At 46.5% G+C, this 14399-nt stretch overlaps 1 protein-coding gene across 1 annotated transcript; it reads right to left on the bottom strand.

Annotated features, from left to right (window-relative positions):
* Positions 1-2176: 2176 nt before the first annotated feature.
* SAP30L (SAP30 like) lies at positions 2177-13827 on the bottom strand. The gene is made up of 4 exons (XM_041481894.1): positions 13370-13827; positions 11462-11584; positions 9705-9803; positions 2177-7770 (listed from the first exon to the last, which is right to left on the bottom strand). The coding sequence occupies exons 1-4, from the start codon at positions 13553-13555 to the stop codon at positions 7642-7644; spliced, it is 537 nt and encodes a 178-aa protein (XP_041337828.1). The 5' UTR covers positions 13556-13827; the 3' UTR covers positions 2177-7641.
* Positions 13828-14399: the final 572 nt, after the last annotated feature.

Here is a 14399-nt window from a genome sequence, read left to right as displayed (position 1 = left end):
AGCACACTGGAGGGTTTTCAGGTAGTTAGGGAAGAAGCCAGCACTGCCTGCAAGGATAAGAGATGTAAAATGGACTCCAGCTCCTGGCAAAGTGAGACTGAGTGCTGGTGGAGCTGTGTAGTTATTCCTTATTGGACAGAAATTTTTTTAAAAAGCAGAAAAAAAAAAGAAAGCACTGAGTTTCTCCCCCCACACCCCTCCTGCACAGCCACATCTCTTAAGACACAAAACCATTAAATCCACATTCACATTTTTCCCTGGTCCTCTGTGCTGCCCTTTCTGCTGGGGAGCAGGGAAGCAATGCCTGGTTTCCATCAAGGCTGCAAGGAGGCCGCGGGACGGCTCACGCAGAGGATCGGACGTGTTCAATTTCAATGTCCAACCAGGAAAAAAAACCCCTCCAAACCCAAACAAACCGTTTTTATGATCTCCACATGCCAGCACAGCATAATCCCGCTTCCGGTCTCTGACAGGCACAGCCAGCTCCTGCCAAGGAAGCATCTTCGGGATGGGGACACGGCCGCGGTGCCCCCGCAGCTGCCCTGGGCTCGGAGGGGCAGCGATCCCCCCTCCGGCTTCCCGAGCTAACACTGCCCTCGCACGGCAGCCGGGAGTGCAGAGAGGGATGTGCACTTCTCGGCCATCATCAGATCAATCTGCCGGTTCCTTTGTTTGTCACTGTGAATATGTTAAAAAGACTGAGCAGATTCCGCCTTGGTTTCGAGCTTGAAATCTTCTGTGGGTTTCTTGGCAGGGAGCAAACATGAGATTAAGTAGCATTGTTCATTACTCTATATAAATAACAGATTAACTGGCAGTTTTATTTCTGTCACAAGTTTCCATAATACCCTCTTGTACTAAAGTCAGCACCTGCACAACAGGTTGCTGCTTACAGCTGTCCTGCTTTAGCCCTGCTGCCTCTCCTTCTCACTGTGCTGGCAGAAGGGCCCCCACTCATCAATTTGGGAATGCAAATGACACAGTTTTCTCCTTCCACTGGGGTATGCTGCCCTTATCCTCCCCTGAAGACTCCCTCCTAACACCTCCTAAAAACCCTTGACAGCACACAGGCTGTGTGACGTGCTCCACCCCTGGTGCCCACCTGTGTCACCTCTGGTCTCACCTTCCTCAACTGAGAGCTCCCCGAGGCAGGGACAACCTCCTGTGGCACAGCAGCATGTTCCAAAATGATCCTGGTTCATGAAGGCCTCCAGACACATCCACAAAGGCAGGCACTGGGGACACCAGGATCTGTTTTGGGTGTAAAGCTTTCGACATCTGATCATCCTCCTCTGTAAGAACCCAAGTGTGTGAAAGGCTACACTACAATCTCTTTCCTGGCTAAAAATCAAGGCTAAAAGCACAAGTTAAACAGTGCCAGCAGAACCTTTAAAAACACCATGACAGAGTTCAGACAAACAAATACTCAAATCCTAGTTTTTTTCACTTGCTTCCTCAGTGCAGCAAAAAAGTGAGGCACCTTTGCTTGTAAGGCTGATGGTCAGGAGGAATATCAGAAAAATAAATGAAACAAAGCATTTCATGGCAAAGGATCTTGAATGCTGGGATGGTCCATGTCATTACTGCTCTGGAGCAGTGCCCACCTTGTCAGCTGGGCATGTAGGCTTGACTCTGGACAACAGGAGCTATAAATCATGCATGAAACGAAGCCAAGGATATGCCTGAGAAAGGAGCAGAAGCACAGGGCTGGACAGACATAAAGATTCAATAGGAAGCATGGATCAAATGAGAAGCTGCATTTGACAGACTCTTCATGATACAGGAGGGGAGGAATTCCCATCACAGACCCGCCCCCCAAAATACAAAGCCAGGTGGCTCTTCAACAGCCTCCATCTTTCTTGCAAGTTGTATTTTTGTTGCATTCAATTCATGTTGCATTCCATGAATTGCACGTGTGCAACCCACCTGGGTTTGTCAGAAAATATCCCATCAGCTGAGATTTCTACTGCAGTTTGGCATTCCCACTGAGCAGTGCCACTGAGCAGTGCCACTCTCTGCTCCATGTCTGCAGTGTTGTCAGCCCTGGGGAGGGGGGTGGGAAAAGGCAGTGAATCTGAGAAGCCTGGCACAAAACATCCACACAAAGCAGGACTCCCTTGGCTCTGGAACCATCAGTGCTGAGGGCAGAAAGGCAAACAAGGGAATGTGGGCCTGGTTGCTAGATAGATCATTTATTAAAGTGAAATTCAGAATTTTATCTTTGTCAGACAGTACAGAGTTAAAGTCTCATACACAGTGGAAGCAGGACATTTCCTACACCTCAGAGAAATGAGTTCTACAGTTTTTGCTATAAGTTACTAAGTTGCTTTAACAATACACAGCTATATTACACAGTTAAAAATACAAGGTGTCCAAAACATTTGGCATAAGATCAGCACAACACATGGAGGCCAGAAACAGAAGAGGGAACACAGTTTTCTCTCCCAGTAAGCCTGCCAAAAGACTCCAAACCATGCTGCAAGTTACCTGCTACCCACCTCCCCTGCAGCAGCTGTGGAGCAGAGGTGTGGGTAGGACAGGAGGAAACCCAGCCCTGGTAAGGCTCAGGTGAGCCAGAGGCTCCTGGAGCCTGCTGATGCACAGGATGGCCTGCAGAGCTGCTTGCAAGGGAAGTTCAGGTCTAAAGCAGGAGCCTCCCCCTCTCCCCACACTTTGTTCAAGCATTTAGTTCATCCCAAACAGCTGTGTTCACAAGCAAGTCAAAAACAGGAGACCAAGGATAGCTGTGAAAAGTGCAAGGAGTATCTTACATCCTAACAGTTCATTTACACTTTGAAAGTGGAAAATGAGAACTCCCTAACTTGATAAGCTAGAGATGGTTAAAGGGCATCAGTGACAAGAGGAGTGAGGCATCAATAACATTCCTTCACCTTTGGGACTCTTCTGTCCTTACTCTGGGCAGCACAAGGACTCCTTTTGGAAGGGAGGCCACCTTGTATTGCCCACGTTTCTAAACTGTAGAGACAAAGTGACTCTAGTGCTCCAGGCAGTCCAGCAATCTGTGAACTTAAACAGAGTCCCTCAGCAGACCCCTCCTCTCCCCTCCAACTGCAGTTCCTGCTGAAGATCTCCCATTGGTATTTACATTTGGCTCAACCAAAAGATGTAAAGTGCACAGCTCACTCTCCTCCCCCTCTCATAAAACATCCATCACAAGAGCTGACACAGAACAAATCTCCCTCCACGCTGCTGCTGCTGTGGAAATGTGTTTTGTTCAGTCTCCCTGTGGGCCATGTCCTGCTTCATCCTCCCTGTGCCATCATGACCCACATGAAAACTCCCATTTACTGCAGATTATTTCAGCTCTTGTGTTCAAAGCCTCTCTGAACCCAGCTTGCACTTTAGACTCACTTGAAATGCTAGGCTTGACATGTTCTGGTCAATTCTTGCACCCTGGGGTATCTAGTGGTTTACAGCCACATTTCTAAGGAAAACTGGGACACCAGAATACTGGAGAGAAGTGGTACAAAGCTCTGCTTTTCTCAGGCTGAGCATCTAAAGTGCCTGGCAAAAGAAACATTAATTTTTACTGCAATAGTTTACTTCAGGTTGATATACAATAATCATTCAGATTATGGAATTTTGAAAACTGCATTCTAACAGAGCCTCCTTGGATGTGTTTGCACTTTTCAGCCATCAGGCTGCTACTGACTCGAGTCTTTGCATGCTTCCAACTCCCCTGAGTTGAGCCCAAGCCAATAACTACCAGCAATGATTTCTTCTTCTTCCCTTGAAGTGAGCAGAGGGTCAGCATACAGGATGAAATTAACCCCAGAAGAGATGTTTCTGCATTATTTGGATTGCATACTAATGGCTTTGGATCTATTCAGAACTCTAATTAAGTTAATGGAACTCTGCAATGAGAATTGAGCTAGGCTATGGAATTGCATTAGGCTATATAATGGCTGGAGACCTTCAGAGACAATTTCTCTGCCCCAGGGTGAATGTCACCTATGCAGGCTTGTAAGAAATAAGCTTCCACTATTATAAATAGAAGATGACATCTGGTCATCCTCCATGCCCCCAAGGCTTGTGCTCCATGGTTCAAAGCTAGACAGAATTTAAGGCCCATCTGTGAAAAGCAAAATGCAAAAAAAAAAATCTTATCATACCAGCCAAAGCGATTTGGGTCTTACACCTTTCCAACAAGTCCCATCTAAAAGTGCTGAGAAAATGTCCCACCTCATGGCTTCACAAGTGTGAGGTTCAAACACATTTAACTTGACATTTAAAATAAAAAGTTGGAAAGTCTTTTTTTTCTTTTTTTACTTGGCATGCAGCATAAGGAATCGAACACACAGCACGGTATCGTACACAACGACAATTGCATTGTTGCGTTTTCTGGTTATTAGACACTAAATGCTTTTCAAGAATCACAGGCACCCTGAACATGGATATTGCTACTGAATTGACATGTGGTTTCAGTTCATAGCATGGGAGCCAGCAAGTGGCTGACCCTTCCAACAAGACCATCAGCTTTCTGTTGCTCAAGGTGTTTTGCTCTAGCTAAGTTGAGAACAAGGTAATAAGGCATTTGCAAGGGGTTTATAAGGCCATGGGGTCTGACAGCCAAAGATTCTTCTGTTTCTTTGGTGTCTTGCCTCCAAGCTTTCCACCTTATAAACAACTGCTAATGGCTGGTAAACATCTCTTCATCATCACACTTCACTAAGAATTCTTATTTTTTCAAAAAATTATAATTGCTTTAGAAGTGAAACCAACAAGGATCACGTTTAACATCAATTGACTATTTCAGGAAAAAAAAGAAAAGAAAGTTTCCTGGATACCACCTCGGCGCAAAAGCATTCCAGTGAATACACCTGAACAGATGGAACCTGCCACCGTATTTCCTTGAAAAGAATCATTTTGCTGCTGGCTACTAAAACACCCCAACAGATTTATTTACTCTTAAAAATAAAACAAAAATAAAATACAACCACAAAAAAAAAGTAAATCCCAAACAAACTACATTTTTACAGTTTTGGTCTAGAATCACAGAATCACAGAATCAATTAGGTTGGAAAAGACCTCTGAGATCATCGAGTCCAACCCATGACCAAACACCACCATGTCCATTAGACCATGGCACCAAGTGCCAGTCTTTCCTTAAACACTTCCAGGGACAGTGACTCCACCACCTCCCTGGGCAGCCCATTCCCATATTTAATCACCCCTTCTGTGAAGAAATTCCTCCAAATGTCCAACCTCAGCTTTCCTGGTGCAGCTTGAGGCAATTCCCCCTTGTCCTGTCCCTGGTTGCCTGGGAGAAGAGGCCAACCCCCACCTGGCTGCACCCTCCTGCCAGGGAATTGCAGAGAATGAGAAGGTGCTCCCTGAACCTCCTCTTCTCCAGGCTGAGCAACCCCAGCTCCCTCAGCTATTCCTCACAGGACCTGTGCTCCAGATCCTTCACCAGCTTTGTTTCCCTTCTCTGGACCTGCTCCAGCACCTCAATGTCCTTCCTGAATTGAGGGGACCAGAACTGAACACAGCACTCGAGGTGTGGCCTCACCAGTGCCCAGTGGAGGGGAAGAATCGCTATGAGGCATGACCCTCTCAACTCAGAAACTCATTTTCCCTTGGTAACATCCTCTGATCGCATGAGCACTCTGAAGGTTAACATGCAGTCAGAGAATGTACCCTTCTAACCATCTGTCCTGAATGAGAGAAGCCAGATCATGTTGACTGATGTGGGAACTACTCCACTCTTTCAATAAGGAAAGGACCAGCACAAATAGGAAATTTTTAAACATTCATGAAATACTGACACAAGACATTCTCTCCTCATTCCCTGAACCTCTCTCTTGCATGATGTTCTAAAAATCCATACAGAATTGAACAGGGAAATACTGAAATAATCACACTCCCCAGATGTCACAAATGGGACATGTACCATAACAGAGTATTTCTGCCTGTGACACAGGACTTAAGACATGTTGAAGTTTGTTGAACATGTTTTTGGAGTATTAGCAAACAATTCAGAGTGATGTGAACAACTTGCTTTAAACTGTGATTTCAATTTTAAAGAGACCCTGGGAGAGCTTTAACAAGAGCTTCACTAAGTGAACCCTTCATGCCTTACAAAACACAATGCAGTACTAAGCTGGGACCATGACCAGTGTGTTTAGCTCTTAAACAAAGCTTCATCCAGTTTTGAAATAATAAAACCTGCCATTTACAAAATGCTAGCTGAAGTTTTCTACTGTTCATTCTGTTGCTTAAGGCTTGTTAAGAATATCCTCTCTATGTGGAGTCTTGGCATCTTGTGCCAGAATGGAGACACTGGTCAGGACAGCAAAGAAACAGAGCGGTGCTTTAAATCATGAGATCCCCTGAAGAGAATTTGAGGTCACTGGAGAACAGTCAGTCACAACCAACACTTTTAAAATCTCCTTTTGCCAAAATAATCACTGTACTATCTGTAAGGACACCTCGGCTTTAAATAAAATCAGGGTGATCTCCTCCTCCAGTGCCCTGCCAGGGAGCACCAGTGTGCCACCCTCACTCACACAGCTCTCATGAAAGCACACGTAATGTTCATGAAAGGCAAATGCTTTGATGCTTCTTGCCCATTGCAAAGGGAAATGAAATGTTTCATGAAATGCTCCAGTCAGATCACTGCCCTGGTTATGGTTCCTCACCCATAAATCTGATTTATACTAAACAGAGCCCCTGAATGCACACAGCAGTTTTGTGACACCTGCTAAAGCTTCAGTATAAAATGCACATGACTTGTGACCGATACTGACCTGACACAGAAATTAAGAGACTGATGTCTCAAGCCATTGTTTCGCCTACCATCACTGAAGTATGCATAAATCAATTAAATAAGTACTTCTACCAACATGATCAGACACAGCAAATAGGTTGTGTTTGCCTTAATACCACATTCAGAGAAATGCAGAAATTTTTAAATGCTTACAGAAAATTTAATTAGTGAGTTCTTAAAAGAAATTAGAAAAGAGACTGCAGAGAGTTGGTTGGCATCTGTGTTGGATGGGGTCGGAAGGAAAAAAAATGGCAAAAAAAACCCCATCAATTTCAGACTGGTCAAGTAGCGTTCACTGGAGTAGATCTGGTGAGCTGGAGCATTTGTAGAAGTTTGGGACTTGAAGCACTGACTCAAGGCAAGACAGAGCATGTGTAGGTGAGCAGCAAGCTTCAGACAAACTTCTGACCCATGCACCTTGATCATGAATTTTATCTCTGCTGCTCTTCCAGTCCTGTACCAAGACAAACTGCATGGTGGTTTGTGATGCAGCCTGAATTCAGTGAAAAAAATTCCATCTGGCATTTGAATTGCACTGAGATGTAGATTTCCAGAAACGGTTTAAAACACCAAGTTGACAAACTCCACAGTTCTACAGATTTATTTGGTTTCCCCATTATCCTCATTTCTTTATTCCAATATGACTTTGAAATGAGGGGAAGAAGTCTTCGGAAACATGCTGGGCACATGTTTTCAAATACTCCTCATAAGAATGTCTATATTTTTTTCTGTCATCCAGACACTGCATTTAAAAAAAAATTTACAATATACTTTAACAGTTTTTATAAACCTAAAATGCACAATACCACATGTTCCTTCAAGGTCTCTCTTATTCCAAGTCTTGTTAATCTTCAGTCGAGTTGCTTGCTGCCTTCTGATTTCTGGTCCAGCCTGCTCTTGTTGTTCTTCACCATGTAGATGAAATATGCAAGTGTCTCCTTCTCATTCACTGGAATATTCCTGAAATGACGACTGACAGTCTAGAAGAACAACAGGTGAAGAGACAGAAATGCTGGAATTAAAAACTAGAAATCATCAGAGCAAGGTTTCTCTTCCCTTTCCAGAAACGATTTTATGGCCACTGAGCGCATTATCCTTTGAGTGAAACATGCACCAATTCCAACTGTCAGTCCTCATTTACCTCCCTCTCTCTTTACAGCTGGAATGTGTGTATGAACACAGCATAGCCTTGCTATGTCAGCAGGATTTGCAGCCAACCTACAAGAGGAATTTGGAAGCCAGAATGTCCTCCTGCCAAAGCAGCACAGCGTCTCCTCAGTGACATTTTGTGCTGAGATTATTTGGCGAGCCAATTTTCCCTGCACCTCCGTATTTTGAAGAAGAGTGTCAGAAACACTGCAGCACTTTGCTGTGTGAACCAGGTGTAGCAAAGTTTTACCCAATAAGATTTCCTCTGCACTCTTAAGCTTTCACTGAAAGGAGCATCAGGGAATTTGCAAAGGGAGGGTCAGGGTTTGGTTAGGGCTACCACTCTCTGACAGTAGCATAAGCCCTGAAACATTAACTGCTTTTTCCTCAGGAAATCAATGTAGAAAACATGCTGGAGCTGGACAAGATCTGCTCCTCACACAGAAGAAACTCTTTTTTTGGTACCCAACACAGCTCTAGAACAGGATTCTGATGCAGGCTGAGCAATAAGTCACTCCAAGGAGATTTATGGAACCTTGAGTTTCCCTTACAGTGGGATAGCATGAGAAGTGAAACAGCCTCAGGCAGCAGTGATTGAAGCATGGGAGCTGGATGAGGATCCAGCACAGAGTGAAAGCTGCTCAGGCTTCACAGGAAATCTGGGAACTATGTGACAGCTTTAAGTTAGGCTCCCTTTACTTTCCGCCTGCACAGTAATTGATCTTTTCTTTCCTCTTGGGTACATTCATGGTAAATTCCTTAAGCAGGCAGTCCTTCATGGCAGGAGGCAGCTGACAGACATGAATTGGTTGGTTAAAATATGACTAATCAGGACTGCTAATAAGGAACAACCCCACCCTACTTCGTCCTACATGCCCTGCACTGCACATTCTCTATATTCTAAATATTCACTCCATGGATAACTTTGAAAGAGAGGAAGACAGTGTCTTGCTGACTTTTTGGTCTGCCAGGTTTTTGTTCTTTAAAGCAAAAGCAAAAGCAAACCCGAGAGTTTTAGGCAGACAGTTGTGAAAGCCACAACTTACAAAATCAACCTCAGAACTAATCAGTAACTACTACAGTTTTTACAAATTTAGAGAAGATTTTTTCCACAGCATGGCTTCAGATCAAGGAAAGAGAAAGAGCAGAAGCACAGCAAGCACAACTTGCCCAAATACCAGAGAGATACAGAGAGTTCTTTCTGAACAAATAGCCCATATGGTGAGAAAGCAGCAGAGGCCCTTAAGAAAAAAGCCTTTTATAACACAGAATCATCAGGACAAGGGAGGGAAATGAAGCATCTGAATCCATAGACAGTGATGCTGCCTTTAATAATAAGCAATTCCAACACGTTCAAGTGCCTGTGAGGAAAGAAAAACTAAAAGGAGCACGTAGGGAGATGATTAGTGGGTTAAGTCTGACTTTCAGCAGAGCAGCCATCCCCAGATAACACCCAAAAACTGGGTCCTGTTTCTGGTGCCTAAAGGGCACCAACTGCGACTATGAAAAAGGTGGGAAAGGAAGCAGAGACAAGCAAGTTACTAAAACAGGCTTTCAACAGCCAGTCTCTGTGGCTTCTAAGCCTGAACCAGGTGAAAGCAAGTAGGCAGCTTTCTGCTGGCATCACTCCCTGAAACCTTCCAGTGGGCACTTGGTCCATACCAGTGAATCCCACAAGTGTGAGTGCCCACAAAATGTGCCCTTCAACAGAGGAGATAAAAAGTCTTCTTGTAACAGAGATAACACCACTGCTGTCCTCACTTACTTCTGCAAGCTGAGCCTTGTTGAGTCCAGGCCTAGTCTGCAACTTATAATGTCTCTTGTAACGTCGCAGGGTGTTCACTTGGAGCTGGAACAAGTCAACCTGGAAGTGACGAAGAGAAGACAGCATGAGCACTACCTTTAGCTTCTATGAGTAGATATTTTATCTAAAAATATCTAAAAATAACTACTTCTTCCTCAACAGGACTTCTCCTTGCTTGCATTCAGAACCACACTGGCTTGTCTTACTGACAAACCTAAGTATATTTTGTATTTGTTAATGCTAAAGGACCAAAATAGCCTCAGGGAAATAGAAAATTTTGTTCTGGTTCACATGCTGTCAACAGAATTGCTGGCCAATTTCTGCTCTCAATTACACCTCTGCAACCTCCAAGCAAAGGGGAACCTTTTGTTCCCACAAGGTTTAAAAAGCTCACACATGAAATAACAATTTAGCAGGCACTGAACAAACGGCTTGTGACATAAAACAGAGTACAGAGATGAAATGAAATTCAAATACTTAAATAGGAAGTGCAGAGTTTAGAAGCAAAGGGGGTGGTGGCAAGGTTACAGCAGGGAAAATGAAGATCATGTGGGAAATGCCAAGTTTCAAAGACAAAAGGAATCTCTGCTGAAAACTGAGAGGGAAATGACATTAAAACTGACACGGTGCAGAGTTCCCAGTTCAGCTGGGTGATGTGCATCCATCAGGATTCAGTCACCAAATACTCTGTGTGCTCTACTGCACCAGCATTTTTAGATGCCAACTGGGTCTTCAGCAATCACCCTGGCAACTACTGCAAAGCTCGAACAGGAAAGTTTTCATGGAGAAGCTTGTAGAATGGAAACATGAACAGTGATAAAAAAAGGTCAGGTTATCTTAAAAAAAAACTCCATACCAAAAACTTGCTACTCTTTCAACACCTCCACACAGGAGGTGTGTGCACCAGCTTTGCACCAAGACACAGCTTTGCTGGCAAAATGACTCTTGGTGGTTTTTGTTTTTTTTTTCTTTCAGAAATAAACAGCTTTTTGCCAATAGGGTTGGCATTTCCAGCAGAGGGCTCTGCTGACTGTGGCCATGAACATCACCTTCTGCTTCTCTGAACATCACCTCTGCACAACTTTTGCCATGTTGACAGTACCAGAAACATCACTGAAGCAAGTGCAGCACGCAGTGGCACAGAGAAAGGATTATTCTAGAGTTCTCTATCACAGAAAACTTCCCCCAGGCCTATCTCCTGAAAATAAAAATGTGTCACAAACTATTTAAAGGTAGTTTTAAATAGTGCTAAAAAATACCATATATGCAAATATCTGGAGCAGCTCAATATCCATGGGTATCAAATCCCCAATCAAAGACAGTGACCTATTGAATTCTGCAGTGTATTTGCAAAATGATGCATACTAAGTGATAAGGAATTATGCTGGGGCATGAGAAACCACCAAAAAGTACTTATTTTTAGCCTTAAAAAAATAGTAAATAGTAGCAAATACGATTTTAACTGTACATACATGAAGCTGTGGAATTACCTTATCACACCTCTTTTTACAGAAAACTTTACATGGGCAAAGAACTCATAGGGGAATGAAGAAAATTAGGACACCACACATTAAAAAAACTCCTCCTGGAAAGTAAAAGTAACTCCACAGCAGCTTCAATGGCCTTGCAATTTAAAATAGAAATATTTTCTGATATATGAGAACGTCCAAGTGGAACTTCAACATGCTAAGTAAGAGTGGGTAAAGCAGCCCACGAACCTCCGGAACATCCGTGTCGTGCTCAGGAGAGTCGCCTCCATCATCGCTCGTCTTCCTCTTCCTTTTGTTCCGAACACTTTGAATGAAGTTCTTGTGAAAATCACAAATGTACAGATGTCTCACCTGAGAACCAGAAGTGGTGAAAAAGCAATCAAAAAAGATACTGTGGAACAGCATCCAACAGCAGACCCTTTGACAGCAGTGTCAGGTGCATCCCTCAAGACTGGCGTGACCGACTGACATCAAGGAATTTCTAATCTCAAATCCCAGCCCTGATATCACACTCTTTATTCAGAGATAACTCACCTTACAAAGACTAAAGGCAAAGAAAACAAAGAACTCAAGCTCCTGCTGAATTGAACCTCTGCAGATAATAAATTTCTTTTTTATGGCTGCAATCATATGTCAGGAAAAAAAATGGGTGCTTGTCTGGAGGAAGTGCATTTATTTCAGGACTTACTAGCAGGTAACTACCAAAAAATGTGTTATTCTATTCCATTCTTGTGAACTTTCTGGCTTGAATAGTACGCAGAATTATTAAGGCAAGTGTTTCATAACCTTGACAAATAAAACTTGGGCTGATCACCTCAATTAAAACAAACAGATCAAATGCAGAATAGCCTCCTTCCTATTGCTTGTTCAGCAATGGAACCTCCCTTTTAACAAATATTATCTCACTAGAGTTAGCAAAACAAAGGACTTCAAAAGATCAAAATTATTTGGTATCTATAAGGCAAAATATCTTCAGATAACACAGGCACTCTGCATCCAAAATCACTCTATGCAGCATGCTGACACTTTCCCTTTGTTCTGACTGCATTAGTCTCATTTCCCCTTTTTGTTTCTAAAGCCTGGCATCTGTCAACAAAGACTCATTTCTAAAATGCAAGAAATTACTACGCCACTAGACAAATCTGCTGAGAACTACAACTGGGAGAAATGCTCTATTTTTTAAGAATATGTTTCAAACTGAGTCACTTTTCCCGTGACACGATGCATTTCGGCTGTGCAGAAGGGACCCAACCAACTGGGGGAGCTGCCAAACAGACTGACTCAAAACTTCACCTTTTTTTTTTTCTTTTCTTTTTTTTTTTGCTTCTGCTTTGTTTTCAGTGGTTTTGATCTTTACAGATCAGGCGAAAAAAAGCGTGCAGAGCTGAATTCCGTTAACGAATTCACTTCTGAGAAATTCCTTCTGTGATCTGCTCTGCTCTGCCTATTTCTCCGCTGGGCAAATAACCCGTTTGTATCTCGAGCTGACAGCTGTCAATGTCATTAGGCAGCAAACCGGGCTGCTCCGTGCGCGAACAAACCCTGCTGAAGAGGCAGCACATCTCACTGCCAGCTCGCTCTTTAACCTGCTTCACCACAACACCAATTCTTACCAATTAAAGAAGTAACGTCAGTGCCGCCTGACTGAAGCAGCAACCACAGCGCTGTTTTCACCTGACAGCACCAGCCTTTCCAACCCGAGACCGCAATGGGAACAGCACTCCTGCCTCCGAAGCACTGACAGCCTCCCCGCACACCGCCCGCCTCCCGAGCACGGCGTTTAGTGCCTTCGCTACGTTATGCTTCAGCAGGCGGGCAGTGCCACGGGGAAAAGCCGGCTCTGCACCCGGGGAACAGCCGGGTCCACCCAGGCACGTCCTTCCCTTTCCCGAGCGCGGTAGCGCTGAGGACGGGCAGTCGCGGTGCGAGGCACCGGCAGTGCCGCACGCAGCCCCGCAGCCGCAGCCCCGGCCCGCAGGGCCAAGGCGAACCCCCCCGGCCGCCCGGGAGCTCAACTCGCCGGGCGGATCCGCATCTCCCCGGAGGCACCGCAGTGCGGTGGCGGCTGGGGCCGGCCCGGCCGCCCCTCCGGGGGGCTCGGCAGCGCCCGGCAGCCCCGGCCGAGGCCGCACTCACACTTTTGTCGATGTCCAGCTTCAGCTTCTTCTGCGAGATGCTCTTCTGGATCCTCTTGCTGAAGGACGCGTTGCCGGCGGGGCGCACGCAGCGGTCCCCGTCGTCGATGAGGCAGCAGCTCTGGCCGTAAAAGGGGGCGGCGGGCGGCCCATCCCGGCTGTCCTCCTCGGTGCTGAACCCATTCATCGCCCACCTGCCCGCCCCTCACCCCGCGCGGGGAGCCGACAACCGGGGGACCAACCGGGGGACGAGCCGCCGTCACTACCGCGCCCTCGGGGGGACCCCGCCGCCTCCGCGGGGGCCCCCCACAACGGCAGGGGAGGGGAACCCCCCTCCGCCGCCGCCGCTCAGCGCTGCCCGCGGGGTCGCGCCGGGCCGGGCCCCCCAAGCGCCGCCGCCCGCGGGGAGCCGGGACCGCGCAGCGCTCGCACACACAAAACCGCCTCCCCGGCCGCGGAAGTCCCGCCCCCGGCCCGCAGGCGCGGCTCTGATTGGTCCGCTCGGCTGGAGGGGCGGGGCGCTCCGCGCCGCTCCGAGCGCCGATTGGCAGGAGAAGCTGTCCGTCCGCCGCCGCCGCCCGGCCCCCGCAGCCGGAAGGTCGCCGTGAGGGGCGCGCGGAGGGAGCGGCGGCTCGGCCCCCCCGCCGGCCGGAGCTGAGGGGACCCGGCCGCTCCCCGCGCTGCTCCGCGGGTGCCGGGCTGGTACCGCTCGGAGGAGGCGGGAGGTGCTCCAGCCCCGCCGGCCTTTGGGCTTCCCCTGCTGCCGAGACGCGCACGGGACACCCGCATGCAGCCGGGGGACCGCGGGTTCCTGCAGCTGCACCGGCACCGCTCCTGCGGCAGAGCTGAACCCGTAACAGGCCTGGAGCTGCGGCTCCCACCCGGCCCTCGGAGAAAACTCGGGTCGGCACAGCCACAAATGCCTGTTCGTGGGTCATCGCCTAGGCTGGAGTTCCTGGCTGAAATGTAACTTATGTTATAAAAAATACAATATTTTTTATTTATTTTTTTTTCTTTTTCCTCTGGTCACA

Source organism: Pyrgilauda ruficollis, unplaced genomic scaffold (genome assembly GCF_017590135.1).
Source record: "Pyrgilauda ruficollis isolate IOZ18807 unplaced genomic scaffold, ASM1759013v1 scaffold57, whole genome shotgun sequence".
Lineage (NCBI taxonomy): Eukaryota > Metazoa > Chordata > Aves > Passeriformes > Passeridae > Pyrgilauda > Pyrgilauda ruficollis.
This window is presented reverse-complemented; position numbering and strand designations above follow the sequence as displayed.

Excerpts from the sequence above, each read along its gene's own strand:
- SAP30L (XM_041481894.1), bottom strand. The coding sequence starts at position 13,555 with ATGAATGGGTTCAGCACCGAGGAGGACAGCCGGGATGGGCCGCCCGCC. Across the intron at positions 9,804-11,461 it reads ACGACACGGATGTTCCGGAG|GTTGACTTGTTCCAGCTCCA; the intron begins GTTCGTGGGCTG and ends CGTCACTTCCAG. Across the intron at positions 7,771-9,704 it reads ACAAGGCTCAGCTTGCAGAA|ACTGTCAGTCGTCATTTCAG; the intron begins GTAAGTGAGGAC and ends TTGTTCTTCTAG.